The sequence below is a fragment of the Polypterus senegalus genome, chromosome 16 (genome assembly GCF_016835505.1).
Source record: "Polypterus senegalus isolate Bchr_013 chromosome 16, ASM1683550v1, whole genome shotgun sequence".
In the NCBI taxonomy this organism is placed as follows: domain Eukaryota; kingdom Metazoa; phylum Chordata; class Cladistia; order Polypteriformes; family Polypteridae; genus Polypterus; species Polypterus senegalus.
The window spans coordinates 24,617,601-24,639,206 of NC_053169.1; the positions used below are offsets into that span (position 1 = coordinate 24,617,601).

Sequence of the window (21,606 nt, forward strand, 5' to 3'; positions counted from 1 at the left end):
AAATTAATGTTCGCATTTACTCCCCCGGGTGGAATTGAAGAACAGCTGTTTATGAGATACTGGACACCTTGTATAGCGCCACAATCATATCACAGCTAAAATTACTTAGATCTTGCATCGTGTTCCTTTTACTGTATGGTCAAAGAGCAGATAAACCCTTTGTACATTTACTTCTTGATAAAACAGGTTCTGAGAACAGTACATTTTCATTTCTTTTTTAAAATGTTGCGCGCCATGACAGCAGTGGTTACATGCCACAAATGGCATTTGCTATGCTTGCTGTACAAGTATTGATTCCCTTGCTTAGTGTCAGACAGGTACTGTATGCTATAAATCAACACCGGGTATATCAGCTACCTGGCCAATCAACTGCAGGGGGCTTTTTGTCACATTTCTTTCCACTCCCCATCCCCCAAGCCATTTTCCTTCAAAACCCCCTGCACAATCCTGTCAGTGTGTAAAGCTACCTAATCTACTGGAAAGATCTAATAGCTTGAGCTCTTTTCTCTAGTGTTGACACCATTTAGAGAGTGATTGTCACAGAGCTTAGTGAGCAGAGCATAAACTCTCAAAATTCTGGGATCATTAAACTGTTCATTTTCACATTATGTTTACCTGAGTGATCGAATGGAATAATGTAAAACAGGAGACCCCCCGATATACAAAGGGGTTTTTACTTCTTCATTACATTGAGAACAAGGCGTTACTTTCTTCTACCTCTGAGTCAGTCTATTCAACACAGATGAGTACATATTTGACCCAAACGTAAATTGGTAAGTACTAATCATTACAAAAATTTAGGAAATTTGAATAAAGCAGTAATAATATTCATGCGTATATTTTCATACCTGGTTAATCCAAATTAGGCTCACAGGGGCTTGGAATTATTGGTTACAAGGTAGGAGCTAACCTGGGACAAAGGGTCAATCCATCTCTAGGTCTATGCACTTATACAGTACCTATAAAAAGTATTCACCCGTTGGAAGTTTTCATGTTTCCTTGTTATACAACATTGAATCAGAATGGATTTAATTTGGCTCTTTGATCGGTAGAAAAAAGACTCTTTAATGTGAAAGTGAAAACAGAAGAAGAAGGAAAACATAATTAGGTGGGATATTGCTCTAAGTTGCGTGGAATTGCAGCATCCAGAATAATACCATAATGAACACTGAGATGGAAAGACCAAAGCACATACACCAAATGTGAGTAAAGCCCGATATCAGGCATGTTTATTTAACAATGACTGATCCACAGCCGAATTTTTAAAAGAATCACCTTTCCGCTGTTATATCCACAGGAAACTCCTCATAAAGGAATAATTGCTGAAACAAGCCACAGCTATTCCTGTGCTGTTTCTGAAGTGGCGTTTACTCTTGCAGTGTTCCTGAACACCTTCCACTGTGTCATGCCTTCACTCTCTCCGTGCTCCCCCTTAACTCTCTACTTCATGAGGATCGTGGAATGCAGATCTTCAATCACATTTTGACAGTCATCAAACCCATAAATATGTGTGAATAATGTTCTCTTTGGAAATTGGATTAATATTTACTACACAGTATCAAAGTTCATGTGTCTCCTCATAATGCCCAAATTGTGATTGTATGTTGGGGACACCCAACCACATGCATCATTCTTGTGGTACATTTTAGGAAGTTTAATCTTTGGTCACAAATGACATTTGTTTCTCACCAACTCCTTGTGAGGTTTGAGCTATCTGATGACACTTGAGTAATCTGATTGGCTAATACTTGTATGCGTGTGTATAGGGTGGTCCAGATCTAATTATGCAATTTTCATTACGCTACAACTTAAGTTTATCGCATAGAAAATCACACGAAAAATCCCGGACCATCGAGAAGTGTGCGAACTGACGAATGAAGAATCGTCTTTGCGCCGAAGTGGAATCATCCCCGCATAAATCAAAGTCACTCAGATGATCTGGATTCTGCATAGTTAGATCTGGACCACCCTGTATGTATTTATATTTAACTGATATTGTCAAACTGTAATGTATCCCACAATGCACAGTATTTCCTGTATTTAGGTCAGACCTATGTTTGATCCCATTCATACCTCACATGAACCGCTCCAGGATTCACTTGGTACTGCAATGAGACTGCTGCTTTCAAAGTGTCTCAATCCGATTGCTTTGGTCTGCACTACAGTGTTCACATCTACCTGTGTGATCCGAACTACAGTGGAAATCGCTCCAGTGTTTGAAAAATAAATGCTACAAATGAACGACATGTTAAAATGCTTTAAAATGTTACAAATGAACGAGATGTTACAATGTCTTAAATCTCTGTCTGATTTCTGCCTATATTACAGTTGGATGGATCTGCAAAGTTTATTTTTTATAACACCGTTCCATAGTGAAGAAAATCTTTCAGGTGCTGTTATAGTGCAGGTGTTTCCATATTTATAAAATGTGGGATTAGGCACTAAGTAAGTTATTTAAGAATCACAAATGTCAGTAGCCAGGAATAAACCAACGGCTTTGTAGCTGTTCAATGTCTTAAACACTCTGCCATACTTAATTTATTAATCTTATTTGTTTATAGACCCTTTATGGAAAACCAAAGGACTTCAATTGTACAGTGTCACACAGTTTGTCAAGGTGCACATCATAAAATCTGAAGGAGGGGAGACTGAAATGACAGACGTCAAGAAGCAGTGGAAAGTATGTTTCATTTTGATAGTTATAGATCAGTTACTTGTGGACGCATCAGTGGGGAGTTAATCTAAAAGCACGAAGATCGGGCTTGTGCCTGATTTATATATATAAACACATAACAGATTAATGTACCTTAGCGATGCTCTGACACAATGACTGTCACCTTCAGACCACTTGAGTAACTTCTGAGGAGCGCAGGTAGTCTCATTTTGAGAACCACTTTCTGTGGTGTTACTTGAACTGGTAACCTTGTGCTCTACGGTCCAAAACGTAAGCCATTAGGCTTCCCTGCCCTTAATAAGATAACTGAATATGTGGTGTACCAGATGCCCAGAGGACCACTTTGTGACAACACAATGATATTTCTACAGCTGATGCCATGGCAGTTTACAGTAAGTGTCTCCTTCTGTGTCACAAAGACAGCCAGAGCTTGGGATTAAACTGGTGACCATGTCATTTTCAAGGTAGGACCTTAGCAATTATGTCACAGTCCCAAAGGTGCATTTTTTGAAGTCCATAATAATCAGTCTTTAAATATGGTGGTAAGCAGCTTTAAAGAAAAAGTGATTGACACACCACTGAATGCTTCCAATAATCGCTCAGAAGTTAAAAGAAATCACATTTCAGAACAGCATACTTCAAACTTTTATGAAAAAGTTATCTTTAAATAATAACATGATATATAGGAGAAACTGTTAAAGGCAGCGATGAATCAGCTGCAAATTTAGAAGCCAACTAGAAACCTTCATCTCCTTAATTACATACATCAGAACTTGGCTGCACTCGAGCCTTAGCTACTCCTTTTGTCTGCATTTTACCCATGAACCCTCCTGTCAGTGTCTGTTAACATTAGAACATTAGAACACTCTAGACGAGAACAGGCCATTCAGCCCAACAAAGCTCGCCAGTCCGATCCACTTGTTTCCTCCAAGAAAACATCAAGTCGAGTTTTGAAAGTCCCTAACGTATTACTGTCTACCACACTACTTGGTAGTTTATTCCAAGTGTCGATCGTTCTTTGTGTAAAGAAAAACTTCCTAATGTTTGTGCGAAATTTACCCTTAACAAGTTACCAACTGTGTCCCTGTGTTCTTGATGAACTTATTTTAAAATAACAGTCTCGATCCACTGTACTAATTCCCTTCATAATTTTAAACACTTCAATCATGTCACCTCTTAATCTTCTTTTGCTTAAACTGTAAAGGCTCAGCTCTTTTAATCTTTCCTCATAATTCAACCCCTAAATGCAACATCACTAATACTGCAGTTGTATGATTTGGGGGCCACTGGAGATCAAGCAGAGAGTCTTGGCTCTAACATTGTGCCGTCTGCCCACGGGAAAGCCTCTAGTCCGGTGCTTCCAAGTTTAGGACTTTAGTGTTATTTCACCCATTGGTTTTGTTTCTTGATTTTGATATTTTCTAGAGCTTTTGGATGATTTTGTCTGTAATTGCTAGCCTGGTGTTTTGACCTTCATTTTCATTACTGTTTTTGGATTATAGACTTATATAATAAAGCATAATTATTTGACCTGTTTCATTGCCACCTAGATGCACACAGCTACCATAGCCCAGGTTGGTTACTGTTTTGCCTTGCTGCTAGGATATGCTCCATCCCCTGCGACTCAATTGTTGAATTAAGCAGGTAAAGTAGTCGGGCGGGTGGAACAGCAATACGATTGCAAGCCAGCACAAATAATCAAATTGTTCAACAATGACTTCCAGGCACTGCTAAGAGAGATAAGCCGCTCAGTGAGAAATGATCTTGCATTATGGGTATCAATTTGCTTCACTACTCACCAGTAGCCTTGCATGTTATACAGTATGTATACAAAACAAATCAAAGACCAAAAAATGAAAGTTTCACTATAACCACATGATAGGTGTTTAACTCTTTGACAGCCTTATGGTGTGAAAATTAAACTTATAAACTTAGAATTACAAAGATGAGTAATGAAAAAAAGACAACAGTTCAGTTTTCTGTTTATTTTTTTTTTTTTAAGCATACTCCCATGATCCCACAACAATTTGTTCATTTGCAGGAAACAAAACAATCCATCCATCTTTCAACCCATTGAATCCAAACACAGAGTCATGGGGGTCTGCTGGAGCCAATCCCCACCAACACAGGGCCCAAGGCAGGAACCAATCACAGGCAGGGCGCCAACCCACCACAGGACACACACACACAAAGCACAATTTAGAATTGCCAATCCACCTAACCAGCATGTCTTTGGACTGTGGGAGGAAACCAGAGTACCCGGAAGAAACTCACGCAGGCACAGGGAGAACATGCAAACTCCACGCAGGGAGGACCCGGGAAGCAAACCCAGGTCTCCTAACTGCGAGGCAGCAGCGCTACCACTGCGCCACCATGCCACCCAACAAAACAATCACACAATTAAAATATACAAGCTTACCTATAACGCAGAACGGCTTTCTGGCAAAGCGAAGGCGGCCCTGCCATCCTCTGTAGCGGCAACAGCAGCCAGCAGACCAGATCCGAATGATGTACTCCAGCCCAAACACTACAATCATGACAAATTCCTGAAATGGAAATGGATGATTATTAGCCATATCATTGAAGTTTCTCTCTTTGAGATCTGAACTCTTATCACCCTCAGTGACAGCGTTACCTAAATATGAAATTAGAAAAAGAGATACAAAAATAAAGGCTCTGCACCAGGAAATGTATTAGCAACATTTTTTGTGAATCGGTTATTTAATGTCAAATAACAATACAAATAGCTTTACCCCATTAAAAACATATATATATTTTAACCACATATTGCAAAGCCAATATTTACACAGAATTAAAGCAGAATGGTCTGTCAAGCTCATTCACTTAGCATAGATGTCCCAGTATATCATCCAGATATTTTGAAATGCCATCAATGTCGCTACTTATGTTACCACTAAGTATGTCACAAGAACCGATAGGTCGATAAAACGCAACAACACTAGCCTTTTTACAGTATCAGCAGTACCAAATGAAAGTCAATACCACACTGTTGAGTAACAGCTACAGTAGACATATTGCCTCTGAATGAACAACGATACATGAGAAAAGCAGGAGGAACAGTGAAAAATGGCTCACAGTGCTGCAGCACCGCACTAACACATCTAGAAAAGAAAAAACAGACATCATGTCTGGAATTGTTTTGTGTTTGACAAAATTGTTTTGTGCCGGAATCATGCTCATCATTAAAAAAACAACAAGAGGAGACACTGCTACACGAGGTGCGTACAAAGAATGAGCAGAGAACTTTATTCCATTTCAACATCTAATTCTTCTTCAGAGTAAACATATGTTCATAAGTCAGGCTTTCAAAAGATGTACAGTTTATATATATCTTATATATAAATGTCTACGCGTGGAAATGTGTGTGTGTGTGTGTGTGTATGTCCGGCCCGGAAGTGAGAGGTGGAGTCGAGGTAAGGAAACAGAAAACTCGCTTAGCCGCTAATACACAAGCGAGGCAAGCACATCGGCAAAATGAAACCTCTGAGGAGGGAGAAACTCGCTTTGCTGCTGATAGACAAGGTTGGGGGGGAGCACGTCCGCAAAATGAAACTGCCAAGTCTGCATTTCAATTTTTTTTCTGACGATTTCAATAGTTTCTAGGACGCCTGGCTTTTTACAGCATGGGCTTACACAGCTAGTATATATATATATATATATATATATATATATATATATATATATATATATATATATATATATATATATATATATATATATATATATATATATATATATTAGCAGTTGGAGATCCACAAAGGGAGAAAATGAATCACGTATCATAAAGTAGTTTTTATTCCTGAGCTTTCAACCCCTACCAGGGGTCTTCATCAGAGGATTATGCTTAGACTTACAAGAATCAAAGGCAATATATAGCAATACCTTACACTGGTGGCTAGGTCCGTGTGTTAGGTTGTTGGGAGTAAAGTCTTGTTTATTAAGAATAAGTTCTTCTTAAGTTTGTATATGCTGGATTTATGTCCAAATGCCTGTTGATGGCGTTCTCATTTGATAACCAGGATTCAGCCAGCTCTCTAGCACTTATTATTGGCTTTAAATTTTACTTGTACATCGTCCCAATTAAATGTATGTCCTGTTGATTTAGTATGCTTATAGATCAATGACAGTGCGTCCTTTCTTCTGCCGGCGTTGCGGTGTTCCTGTATACGTGTTGCGATTCTTTTTGAAGTTTGTCCTATGTATACCGCTGAGCACGAATTGCATGGAATGCTGTATACTGCGTTTAGTGTTTCTGCTGTCGATTTCTTGTTTTTGGCATTAAAGAGGACCGTGCGCAGATTGTTGGTAGGGGTTGAAAGCTCAGGAATAAAAACTACTTTATGATACGTGATTCATTTTCTCCCTTTGTGGATCTCCAACTGCTAATATGCAAACCGTATCACAGACCTTCTCTTCCATATATATATATATATATATATATATATATATATATATATATATATATATATATAAAGTGACAGGATACTAGATCCACTTGCGTAAGGCATCAGGCATGTCCCCCAGCTCTCACACAGCAGTATTTCAGATGAGCTCAGGCTAATAATTCAATGCTGAGCTGCTGTTCTTTTATGGCTTACATGGCTCCGTCATGATAAATGATACTTAGTGGTGACAAGTGTTATGAGAGTACAGGCTTCACAATGCAAATTTCCTTTATGTGCAGATTTATTCTTGACAGCAAGCCCCAAGAGTGAACGTCTACCTATTGGGCAGAAACGTCTGTACTCTTTCATGATTATCAATCAAATTGGTTTCCACTAATTGGCACATTTTGGAGGAATGTTCATTAACTGAACACTTCCAGTTAGATAATTACTAGAACGATTATTTAAACTGACTAAATGGAAGGTCTTTCAAAATTTATATAGTCTGTTAAACTTCAAGAGCAGAATTTTCATAGAATAGATTTCAAATAATTTATTTTTATTACTGCCACGTTGTTTATAAAATCATGTACTGTATGCAGTTTATTTTTCTTTTGGTTCATTACAAACTGTTTTATATTCACAGCAGTGTGTACTTTACAGCATTTAAAAAACACTTGGAATTTTGATTTTACTTTCAAATTCCTGTTTTTTTTCTGTCAGTATACAGGGTTGGGCACAAGTAGGTTTACAATTGTTTGGGTGGAAAAAGACATGCAGGTTATGATTCCTACATTGAAGCAATCTTTAATAATAAAAAGAAGACGACAAATAATACAAATAAATGATACAATCATTAATACATAGATAATAATGCAAGATTAAACTCTGTGTTTCAGTTACAAATTGTAAACCTACTTTTGCCCACCATGTATATATAAAATGTTAAGGGTTGTGTCTGTCTGGCATACTATTACTCACAAACCACTTGAGCTGGAACCTTGACCATGATATGCCTTTGAGAAGCAAAAAAATTTGGCTGGTGGCAAACTCAAAGAAGTTTTCAGGGCACTCGTCTTCCCTGTGGGAATGAGTTTAGGGATACTCATCAAGAAGGTGACGTGGCAGAAAGAAAGAGAAACACAGAATCATCTGCTGAACTTGAGGCAAATTGCTAAAGTTGATTACGTGACAGGAAGAAGAAGAATGACAGCTCCGGCATCTGCTGTCCATCAAAAGCATTTGGCACGGCAATCTGCTGATCCTCTGACTACTGGGCTTTGAACCTCAATCTTGGGAGGACTGGAGCTCTGTGTGTTTTATAGTCAATGGTAAAAAATTCCTCTGAAAATAATTCTCATATGTCATTCAGCAGGAACAGTTTAAAATTCGGGAGATATGTTTGTGTATACACATTTTGTACTTTACTATTATCATGTTATATTTGATATTATTAAGTGATTTGAGCCGGTAGTCAGGGAAGAACACCTTACTAGAATACAGCTAAATCATTATATAGCCTGAGCTCCTAGAAACTACTGAAATCATCAGAAAAAAACTGAAATGCAGACTCGGCGGTTTCATTTTGCGGACGTGCAAACGCCTACCCCCCCGTCTATCAGCAGCAAAGCGAGTTTCTCTCTCCTTGGAGGTTTCGTTTTGCTAATGTGCTTGCCTTGCTTGTGTATTAGCGGCTAAGCGAGTTTCTCATTCCTTGGTGGTCTCACTTTGGTGATGGATTTGCTTTCTTTCAGATTCATGCTGTAGCCTCGTACTTCTTTCTTTTTCTGACTCATTAACTTGGGGCCGCCTCGCCAGCTGTTTGAGTTTCATGCTGTACCCTCGCACTTCCAGGCCACCTTGCACTTCTGGGCTGGACAGAAAGACACACACACTTCCACGCGTAGACGTTTATATATGAGATACTAGTTTTGCTACGCACCTACGATGGGTTCAGATCCAAGTAATCCACATAGACCTCAGCGTTAACGTTTGCAGTGCACCATGCAATGCCTTTGTCTCTGTTATGTGCCGTTTGGTATGGGATATGGGAAAGCAGTGTTAATGTTTGTGATGCGCCATCTGTTGGAATGACATAGACATAGCAACTAGACAGACTACACACAATGAAATGCACTTATACTTTTATTGAGGTGGATTATTTATTAGGAACCATTTTATCTGTAAATATTGTATTTTATATGATAAACAGCCCCACATAAACACCATTACTGGTACTATATAATTAAACATTGTCACTGTGTCCAAAAAAATATCTGGCTTATTATATACAGTGATATGCTGTCAAGCCATTTTTTCCATCCATTATTTGTCCATGCCATGGCTAGTTTAGATGGAGCCATGCAATGAAGCACCGGATGCAAGGCAGGAGCCCACCTTTATCTGGCTTAAAGTGGCGAAAAAGCCAGAGCTCCTCCTGACAGTTAGAGGTGGATGACATGATGATTCGCTAATCCACAGTTAATTGGATATGAAACATACCGCATGTTATAGCACCATACAATCAAGAAATATACTGTATATGGTTTTAGTATTATATATATTATTTCAAATTAGTTAACATACTTCAGCACTACTAAGTTGTGATCACCTTGGAGTATCCTCAACACTGCCAAGACCACTTGCATATTTTTAGGAAACAAAGTAGGACTCATTCTCCCTCCTGAAGCGGGGGTGCTGTGTCTGAGAAACAGATGGACAGCTTTTCAGTGTTTCCATAATTAAAACGGCAGTTTCGGCTTCTTGAATTACAGTTCTTCAGTTTTTCCTACCACAGGTGTACACTTAACCTTACAACGCCATGCAAATTTCCGACATGTTTCTATGCACGCATGTTCTTTGTGTATATAAGCTGAGATTGTCACCGACATCGAGGTGACTGGTGTGTGACAGGTTCTGACAAAAGGAGGAAGCTGCACACGGGCCACATACAGTATTTTACGAAAATGTCTTGCTGTTCTATGCGGGTTAAATGTGCTTGCAGTTAACAGAAGTTCATTTATGACAAAGAGCCTACTTTTACTCTTACCACTTATCACACAAATCAAGTTGTAAAAATAAACAATGAAGAATAAATCAGGCCTATACTAAAGCATGAAAATGTAATATTTACAGTAAAGGAAACCTAAGCACTTATTTGTTTGAAGGGTTTATGTAAAGACTAATTTATGTATTTTTGGAATACTCCTTGAAATTAAATCCTGGGCCAAAGCAGGGTCATTCAAAGAAATCTGTAAATGTAAAAGTTTTGAATCTTTAAATACAGAACTCAAGTTAGTAATTCTTTTTAGAATATACTGTATATATAGAAAAAATATCTATCTTAATAAAAGAAAAAGTGTGTGTGTGTGTGTGTCAGTGTATTTGTGTGTCTGTCTCATCTCTTTGTCCCTGGTATATGGCGTTTGGTTTGGAATTCATAAAAAACCACTGCTAATGTTTGTGATGTGCCATCTGTTGGAAATAAACATTAAGTGCATTGTATTAATACATGCATTACAAAATACACTATAATACATGGGTGGCGCAGTGGTAGCGCTGCTGCCTCGCAGTTAGGAGACCCGGGTTCGCTTCCCGGGTCCTCCCTGCGTGGAGTTTGCATGTTCTCCCCGTGTCTGTGTGGGTTTCCTCCGGGCGCTCCGGTTTCCTCCCACAGTCCAAAGACATGCAGGTTAGGTGGATTGGCGATTCTAAATTGGCCCTAGTGTGTGCTTGGTGTGTGGGTGTGTTTGTGTGTGTCCTGCGGTGGGTTGGCACCCTGCCCAGGATTGGTTCCTGCCTTGTGCCCTGTGTTGGCTGGGATTGGCTCCAGCAGACCCCCGTGACCCTGTATTCAGATTCAGCGGGTTAGCAACTGGATGGACTATAATACATAATCTACTGCAAACATTGATGCGTATCCATCAGATTGCTAGCTTTAGGAAGAAAAATTAAGAATAAGCAAAGCATGCAGAAGAAGAGTTAAAAAGAATAAAAAAATGAGGATCTAAAAACAAGGAAACCAAGAAATTGGTCTTATCCACCTATTCTGTTCTCTGAAGTTATATGTCGGGCCACATGAATGAGGTTTAAAGCTGTAATGCTGATAACTTGACATGGTGAGAAATGGATGAGTGGAAAGAACAATAAATCAATATCGATATGCACGTCAGGAACCAAAGTCCCGACACAGCTAGGCCACAGCCATTCAACCAGACCAGTGCTACAGTGACCCATAGCCAGTTATATTTTAGTTTTGTATCTTAATAGGCTCTAATGGAAGCACCACTTACTTATTTTTAAGTTACAGCATGGTTGACTTGACTGATGTTGGGAATGCAGCCGGTGTACCCTCTATAGTAGGCAGCGAAATCTCACATGATTGAATTAGTAATAACCCATATGAACAAGACCTGCACCTGCGCCAACCTGCTGATTTGTGGAAGAGTTGAATGCGCAGGCCAGTTACAGCACACTAATGGCACCATCCAGCAAGGAGAAGTGACGCTAAAAAGTGTCCTACCTAGAAATGAGGTAGGAGGAAATTTTGCTAGCTTGCTAGCTCTCAGGTTTAATCTGATTTAAAACTTTTGTGTATAGCCCCAAGGAGAAAAAGGAACAATTAAATAAAAATACCAGTCAAAACAAAGAGATTCTGCAAAGGTTCATGTTGGTGACCAAGAAGACTGGACCTCAGTTCCCAGGTTGCAACAATAAAGCAGGCAGCAAGAGAGGACCAGATTTCAGTTGTGTTGTCACACCACGTACACTGGACTAACTCACATGGTCAAGATGGGGAAGTAATATGTTAGCAAATAACACCAACTCTGTGTCCTGTCTTAGTTCTTGTTTTAGCCACTTTACACAGAATGTTCTGGATGACTGTCTTAAGTATAGTATATATAAGTGTCAGACTAAAAAAGTAACTACTTTCCAGCTCTTTACTTCTATCTGATACATCATAGCTTCTTAACATTTTCATGCAGAACCTGCTCAGGTCAGCGTGAAGGACAAAATTAATGGACTGGCATCCTGGTCAGGACAGCGTATCAGGTACCTGGCCAGGAGGCGCTCATAACGTGTGAAGAATGTCGATGAATGGGCACCAAGCTGAAATGATTGGCATTACTTTTCTCAGTAGGGATAATATTATGGAATTGAAGGGGCTGAGTGCCCCCTGGGAGTCATGTGTTCCCCAAGTACACTGCGTGGCAGCATTTTTCTGGTGTAGCTTCTGTTTGGACATCTGCAGGGCTGCATGGAAGATGTACTGTAGTTCTGCAGAGTAACCCTGGTGGGGTACTGGGGTGTTGTTGAATCCCTGTTGGATGGATGGACAGATGGAAGTGCTGCCAGGCCTAGGTTAAAAGAAGCCCTCCGCCTCACTCAGGACTTGGGTGGTCTGGTTGAGTCAGGTGTTTGGGGCTGTGCTACACACTGTACAGGTCACATTAGGCATGCAGCGTGGATGTCATGTACTCAACAAAACAACCAAAAAAATGCTCTGCTACAACCACTGTGACACTAGTGCTGTCTGAGAAAGGCAAGGATAAAAAAATCAACTGTTTTTTATATTCTGATAGGAAAATCATTGTTCCATATCTGTATTTGACCAGAGAGCAGCTTGCAAATCATTAAATTACCTTTACATAAGTCATAATTGTAATAGTAAAAAAATATTATTTTACAGTTACAAGAATCATTTGACATAGGGGCTGGCAGTATAACAGTGAGCACTGCCGTTACTAGCAATGCTGTGGACATGGCCAAATTAAGACATCTACCCCGATAAGAGCAGAAGTAGGTTGACTTGGCCCACCTCCTCCAGTATTCCCACTGGGTGAACAGAGAGCCCACCGACGTTCTGATACAGAGGCCCCTGGAACCTGTGCATCCTGACACAATGCAATACAAAATAGAGTTTTATTTAGGGCGCCGCTGTGTGCATCTCATATGACAGGAGTAGTCCATCCCACGCAAAAACTTGTACATTATTTGTATTTCTTGGAGTTAATGCAAGAGTTTCTGGCTGCTCCTCTGATCACCTTTGCAATTCATCAGTTGCTCATTTCTGCTGGACAAATAAATCTTGCTGTCCTGAAAGAGAAACGGAGCAGCTGCTGTGAGTAACTTTGCTAGCCGAGTCTCAGTGGCACTCGCACAGCTGGGCTTTAAGCAGGTACACATGATTGTAAAGGACAAACGTTCTGCATTCCTGCATGAATGACTCCAAACATGTGACATGTGCCCACTTTTATCAAGCATTCTGGAGTAGGAAAATATTCCTAGGTGACTCAAAAATCTCAAGAGTCACACAAATTGTGGCCCTGCTCATTTCATAATTTTTAAATGTGTCACCAGGATTTAGGAAAGCTCCCGAGTGGTCCTAACTTGCTAAGAGCTGCCCAGAAGATGGCGCTCGGGCAGAGATCATCAAACACATGCCGGGAAAGGCTTAGTGTTTTGGAAACACTGGGCAATGATGGATTAGACGTGAGATATACTGATATTCATAACAAATCTTGTACATCATGTGATTGCTCTATCTACGTGGAGAAGCCACATGCTGTCAACCAAAATGCAAGTGTCGGTAACGTTAAATTTTTTGACTACAGGGAAATGCAGATTTTCAATAGTGACGACTTGGTATACTCAAAGCCAACTATTTCTTCAATTTTGTTACCAAACTTTGAATGCCCTTACAAACGCATGAGGTAATCTACTGGCGTTGATGGTGTGATGGATAACAATCATTGCTTCAAGTGTGGATGAGCGCGCCTATGTGAATCCCAAGCAATATCACAGCATCGACACACAGGTGGTCACAGATGCTAACTGTATTGTAGTAATTATCTGAATAGGTGATTGACAGCAAAATATCACACAGGTACGCAGACTTTTGTATTCAACAAAACCCTGTTACAAGCCAGGGGACAGTTCAAGAAGGCAGGTGGAGACTCCTGGGCCACTGGATACATTGGGCCTCACAGAAAATAAGTGGGGGATCACAGAGAGAGGCATGGCGCACAACTCTGGAACGTGATCAGAAACACTGGAAGAGTGAACATGACTTCAGAAGCAGCACTGGAATTGCCATGGTGAGTTTCAGCAACTGTTACTTGACAAGACGTTTTCTGGGGGTATAACAGCCGGAAGGTGATTTTTCAGGAAGCTACGGCTGTGGGTTATGCATTATTAAATAAACGTCCCCATTATTGGGCTGAAGTCTCATTCGCTGTGTGTGTGTGTGTGTGCGTCTTGGTCTTTCCATCTCAGTGTTCATTGCAGTATTATTCATAATATTTTTGTGAAATGGTAACAATTACTGTACATGCAGCTTAGAGCAATGTTCTACCTTATTATGTTTTCATCCTTCTTTTTCTCCTACTACTTTAAATACTATTATTATTATTATTATTATTACCATCATCTTTGTGGAGAAGCCTTAACATTAGAATCAGAAGACTACAATACTACAGGATCATCTCCAGACAGAGGAGCAGCTTCAGCGACAGACTGCTGTCACTGTCCTGCTCCACTGACAGACTGAGGAGACCCCACACTGTGCAACTTTTCAGTTCCACCCGGGGGGTAAACGTTAACATTATACAAAGTTATTGTCTGTTATACCGACATTTTTATCACTCTTTAATATATTTTCTTTTGTTTAGTTTTTTTTTTCAGTATACTGCTGCTGGAGTATGTGAATTTCCCCTTGGGATTAATAAAGTATCTATCTATCTATTATATAGTGCCTTTCCTATCTATCTATCTACCTATTATATACTGCCTTTCATATCTATCTATCTATCTATTTTTAAATTTAAATATTTTGTTAGTTGTGGGAATTACAACTCGAAGACACATGATATCCAATATGGTGTTCCACAAGGCTCTATCCTGGGTCCGCTGTTATTCTCAATCTACATGCTTCCGTTAGGTCAGATTATCTCAGGGCACAACGTGAGCTACCACAGCTATGCTGATGACACACAGCTGTACTTATCAATAGCACCTGATGACCCCGATTCTATTGATTCACTAACACAATGTCTGACTAGTATCTCAGAATGGATGAATAGTAATTTTCTCAAGTTAAATAAAGAGAAAACTGAAATTTTAGTGATCAGCAATAATGGATACAATGAGGCTATTAGAAATAAACTGGATACATTAGGATTAAAAGTCAAGACGGAGGTAAAAAGCTTAGGGGTGATTGTTGACTGTAATCTGAATTTTAAATCACATATTAATCAGATCATTAGGACAGCATTTTTTCACTTAAGAAACATAAGTAAAGTTAGACCTCTTTATCACTGAAAGATGCTGAGAAATTAATTCACGTTTGTTTTCAGTCGACTAGATTACTGTAACGCACTCCTCTCAGGACTACCCAAAAAAGATATAAATCGTTTGCAACGAGTGCAGAATGCAGCTGCTAGAATCCTAACTAGGAAAAGAAAATCCGAACACATTTCTCCAGTTTTGATGTCACTACACTGGTTACCTGTGTCATTCAGAATTGACTTTAAAATTCTGCTTATGGTTTATAAAGCCTTAAATAATCTCGCCCCATCTTATATATCGGAATGTCTGACACCTTATATTCCAAATCGTAACCTCAGATCCTCAAATGAGTGTCTCCTTAGAATTCCAAGAACAAAACTTAAAAGAAGTGGTGAGGCGGCCTTCTGCTGTTATGCACCTAAAATCTGGAATAGCCTGCCAATAGGAATTCGCCAGGCTGATACAGTAGAGCACTTTAAAACACTGCTGAAAACACATTACTTTAACATGGCCTTTTTATAACTTCATTTTAATCGTAATTTAACTTAATCCTGATACTCTGTATGTTCAATTCATCATAATAACTATTCATGGTGGCTCTAAAATCAGTACTGACCCCTACTCTCTTTTCTGTTTCTTTTTCCGGTTTCTTTGTGGTGGTGGCCTGCGCCACCTCCACCTACTCAAAGCTTCATGATGCTCCAACAATGATGGACGGATTAAAAGGAAGAAGTCTACGTGACCATCATCATCATCAAGCCCTTCCGTGAGAACCCTAAATCCAAAGAGGACTGTTTCATTTATGTTAGGTAGAATGCCCAGAGGGGACTGGGCGGTATCATGGTCTGGAATCCCTACAGATTTTATTTTTCTCCAGCCGCCTGGAGTTTTTTGTTTTTCTGTCCCCTGGCCATTGAACCTTACTCTTACTCGATGTTAATGTTGATTTATTTTTTTATAATTATGTCTTTCATTTTTCTATTCTTTAATATGTAAAGCACTTTGAGCTACTGTTTGTATGAAAATGTGCTATATAAATAAATAAATGTTGTATCTATTATATAGTGCCTTTCATATCTATCTATCTATCTATTATATAGTGCCTTTCATATCTATCTATCTATCTACAAAACATCACCATGAGTGCCATTTTGTGGCCCAGGGTGCCATACCATTGTGACGTCACTCATTCTCAAATATGAGCCCCTACTCCTCACTCCGAAGGACACTTCATAACTACTTCTCATGTCCTACACTGGGGTTACCCTTGTCAGACTTTTAGTTCAGTTACTAGGAGTAATTCTGAGATGCTTGAAAATTATGGGCACCAGGGCTATCAAATTAGCCAAACAATTAGGTTTGAATACCATATATACTCACGTTTAAGTTCTCCCGCAGATAAGTTGGGGCTTGATTTTACCATATTATTTCCGATATTTTATAACGTTGTTTGTATAAGTCGATTGTGGAAAACTCACACTATTGGTCCAAGAGATTATGATATGCTAACGCCTACCTGAGAGAGAAACCACGGAGCTCACTGCCTTTATCTTCCTATGTATTTTGCCTACGTGGTAATACCTGAACTATTCTGAAGCGACGTTTGCACTGATTTGTGTTTTTTGTATCTCACACCCTCATACAGCTTTATCGTAAGAGCATCCCTTATCTACAATGGAATGTTCGATCAGAAGAAAATATGAAGCTGGTGTTAAATTAAAAGTCATTGAAGTGGCGAAAGAAATTGGTAACTGTGCTGCTGCAATAAGATTGGAGGAAGCAAGAAGATGTTAAAAAAAAATTAAGTGTTGCATTTTTGAACAGGTGTATAAGTCAGGGTCTGATTTTATGATTTTGGGGTTTCAAGACCCGACTTATACAAGAGTATATACGGTATTCAAATTAAAAAATAAATAAGTATTTGAATATATTCAAACTTAGGTCAACATTTCTAGGTATTACATGTACATTTGTATGTTCTTTTTTAAACTTTATTATTGTGCAGTGTCAGGCCTAGCAAAAGTAAACACGAACAGCAAAAAAAAACAAAAATCTTGGTGCTGCTCAGTACATCCCTCTTGACTCAAGTCCCTTACGGACGGCCAGAGGTGAGCCACACAACTAGCCACATAACCAAACAGCTAAAGTCCTTATGAGCCAGATGCACTGGCACTATGCTTCGCTACATTATTCTTATTATTTTTACTTTTATTCAAGATACTCAAGATGCGTCTGCATATCATGGAGTGTTTATGTCATTGATGTGAGGGTCCTACTTTCAGCGCTCAGCTGATGTCCTGCACTACAGATGTACTGTGATATGTCTTGCTGCTGCAGGGAGAGCTGTAAGAAATGGGATGAAGCCCAGGGGGGTTCGTCTCTTTTTATGAAGGCCCAGGGTACCTTCCCAGGGGAGAGTGGAGGGACAGGGTTGAGGAATGAGTAGCAGTGCTTTCGCACCAAGCAGGCTGTGTAGTTTAAGACCAGGAGGAATACGGGTCACTTAATAAAACATTGAGAGGATGAGAACAGCGAGTGAAATAACTGAGTACGCAAGTCGAAGGTGGATTTGTTTTATTAGTCTGGAGGTGTCCCATGTTCATTTTCTGCGTACTGAATATCACAATATTCTGAATAAGAATCCAGTTGGCACCGGTGGACTCACCCTAAAAGCAGGATTGTTGCCGTATGAAGTCACGGCCCACAGAATCTGTCTACTTGTTTTCTTCCTTACAGATGCAGCGATATTTTAATAAAAGTGGATACTTGAATATTTTGGATCAGATTTCATTGTTTTATCCATTATATGTCAAACCAGCAGCCATGTAAGACACAAATTAATTGTATCACACAACGTGTTGGCTGACAGTGGTGAGGCTCTTTAAAATGGGGGTTCTAAAGCACTGTAGTAAAAAAAAATGAGAATGATGACAGATATCTTCAATTTGCTTAATGAGAAAGCCTTAGCTTTAAACTCACCGTCAAAATTAGCGCAGGAAAAAGAAATAACTGTTCTCTTACAATCACATGTTAGCGTTTGTCCACGAATAAGACCATTTTTAAATAAATAGCGATGTTTGATCTTCATTTAAATCCTAAAAAAGGTAAAGACAGTCTGATTAAACAAATAATACAAAATTGTTCATTTTCTCTTAACATGTTGAAATGGTCAACCCAAATATATTGAAGGTGTAAGAGCTAATCTAGTAAGTTAAAATAATATTAAATTGATAAGCATATGTCTAGTGTAACCACAAGGGGGCGCCACTGAGCCCCAAACCACAGACACAATATCACCCAACACAATTCCGAGTTCAAATAAAAGATTTTTATTCATCTCCAACACCTTTTTACACAAGCACCGGCCACGATATACGGATACAAATCCTCTCCTCTCCTTCCACCTCCAGTGGAGTGTCGTATACTATTTCCCAACTCTGATTCAGTAAAGTGAGACTGCAGGCTTCCTTTTGTCTTTAACTCAAGAACTGCTTCCAGTGTCTTGCAAAAATTGTTGTAAATACCTCCAGGTTATATGGAAACCAGGATGGTCCTCCACTTTCAGCACCCTCTGACAGCTCCCAAAGACCCTGACAGGGCTCCGTTTCTGGACTCCAATGGGCTATATGCACAGAGTAACACTGTCGTACTTCTGGTGAAATCTCAGCACACTCAGTCACTTCTGTTGCCCACACTGCAAGCTGTGATTTTTGTTTAATGGCGAGAATGTCTGTGAAAAAGTGGTTTATGTTTCAGCATACAGACAGCTATACAGCAGAACATTGTTGCGTATCTTTATGTTCAGCTTCCAATAAGTACAACAATGTACTTAATCTTTATACATTTCCCTCTGATGTGGAAACCCGATCTAAACAGATTGTCGCTATCTGGAGAGAGAGAGCTCTATGGTTAGTTCACATATCCAGGTTTGTAGCCAGCATTTTACAAACCAGCATATGAGCCAGGTTGGCGACTGTTGAAGAAGGGAGTGGTTTCTGCGTTGTTTTAGTGGTTTCTCTGTTCCACTTTCAAGAATGAAGGTTTGGGTGAGGAGAAAGTGACTGATTTAGGACAACACACCGGGAGAGGAGGAGGGGGATTAAAATCCTTGAGGACCCCAAGTACACTTCGGCTGCAGATCCAGCACTTGTTGACCTGGCGCTTGATGAGAACATGTCTCTAAGAGAGGAGATCCTCCAGCTCAGGAAACCATTTAAAACCCTAATAATGTAGCAGTGGCGTGGCATTCATCCTTTTGCTGGCTTAGTCAGAGACATTCGCTTTTTTACAAGGTAAGATGTCCAGCAGACTTGTGCTATTATGTATTGTAACATCGGCGCTGAGCACCACAATACTCTTTACATGGCTCTTTGAGGTGGCTCACTAACCTTAAAAGGACTGCTAGCCTTTTGCCACACTAGTTGGAAGAGCGTGTACAACTGTGCAGAGTTGTTGTTTCTACAGGCGCTCCTGTTATTGATGATGCAATGCCAGCTCAAGCTTTTGGTAACTTGTCCAGCACCATTGCAGTATTAAACTTAAATACATATTCACCTGTTCCTGAATAAAGTTTAATGATCAATTATTGAAATTCTGCTTTTTTAAAGAAGACTTATGTATCACATATTTATCCTATGTAAGTTCAGAGTAGACACAAGTTTCTTATACATCCGGATTTTACCTTTATAATTGTGGATGTAGCTTGTAACATATAGTTTGAACTCCTTCTCCCTTTCAGCTCTTGATGTTTGGCACAGTGTTTGAATAATGCGACTTACGTCATTTACCGCAAGTCTGGGCACATCTTGAAGCGATCGAGTGAAAAAAACATTTTGATATCAGTGCCGGACATCCAGCAACTGGCTGATGCAGAATCCAATAGAGAGTGTGCACAATTGGGTTTATCCATGAGGAACACTGCCACCTGTCATGTGGGGGAAATAAACTGCTCCTGGTATGCACGGTCACCCAGTCCATCCATTATGAACTCCTGGCTGTGCAAGAATTCATCTTCCAACCTGGCCAGGATGCCTGCCCTTCCTCCATGGCACCTGTACTACTTATGTTAAAAAGTTTAGTTTTCTACAGCTGTACTAGCTGGCCCTGTCCACGATAAACCATGAATGGGTGGTCTAGTGCTTAAATCTGTCTAACTGAAACAAATTCAATGCGGTAGAAATGCAGTCTGCAATATCTGCAATGTCATTTGTGACACGCTCAATCAATGTCACTTGCCCTAATAAAAGTTTTTATTCTAAAAAATGCTGTACACAACCAGCAGTATTATCCTAATAATGGAAATTTTAAAGTAAACAAAAGATAGGAAATGAAAAAAGACTAATCTGAGGCTAGGCCACTGACTGGGAATCTGTAGCTGGGGACTGGGAGGTCCAGCCTGACCTGCTTGGCCTGCTGCCACTGCAACCCTCATCAGGAGAAGAGCTTTCAGAAAAGGAGATGAGATGGCCACTGACTGTCATAAAGAGGGAAGTAGCTGATGGTCTTTCTGCAGGGGGTCTGAAACTCCGTCCCAGGAGACCAGTGTGCCAGCTTTATAACTGTTAATGGATCGTTGCTGTGTATTCACATTATTTATCAATGCTCTCATTTTGCTGCATTAATGAGCACAGAATGTTTAATGGATTAGAATGAGATCAGTACTCCCTCTTGTCATTCTTTGTGATTTCCTATATTTTTTCTATTTACATTTTCCTTTATTAAATTCTAGTGTCAGTTTGTCTGTTGTCTCAGTTATACAGCATTTTGCATTGGACAGTAAACAGCAGTGCTAATATTTGAGATGTGCCATCTATTGAAATGGAAAATACATTTTACTACTACATCCATCCATCAACCTAACCGGCTAGTCTAGAGCAGGGACACGGGAAAGCTGGAGCCTATCCCTGCAAGCACTGGGTGAAAGGCAGGAAAAATTCCTGGACTGAGCGCTAGTACATGGCAGGGCAAACACACACTATGGGATCATCAAGCCATGGAACCTGTGTATCTTCAGACTGTGGGAGGAAACTGGAGCACCGGATGAGGAAAACCCACCTGGGCAAGGGGGGGAACACCCAAACTTCGTGCCGGGAGCACCCAGGAAGTGAAGCCTGGTCTCCATGTTGCAAGGCATGCACTACAACATACCCTATAACAGATGGTGCATCACAAACGGTACTCCTGAATACGATCAACAGAATGCAACTGCTGGACAGACAAGAATGGCACATGTTATATAAG

General features: G+C 39.9%; 1 protein-coding gene across 3 annotated transcripts in view; it reads right to left on the reverse strand.

Moving 5' to 3' along the window:
• The window catches only part of kcnq5a (potassium voltage-gated channel, KQT-like subfamily, member 5a), a 581,699-nt gene that overhangs the window by 122,637 nt on the left and 437,456 nt on the right, over positions 1-21,606 (reverse strand). For all 3 annotated transcript variants that reach the window (XM_039739028.1, XM_039739027.1, XM_039739029.1), the window contains exon 3: positions 5,094-5,220. In XM_039739028.1, coding sequence (XP_039594962.1) covers positions 5,094-5,220 — 127 coding nt within the window. The remainder of the gene's footprint in view (positions 1-5,093; positions 5,221-21,606) is intronic.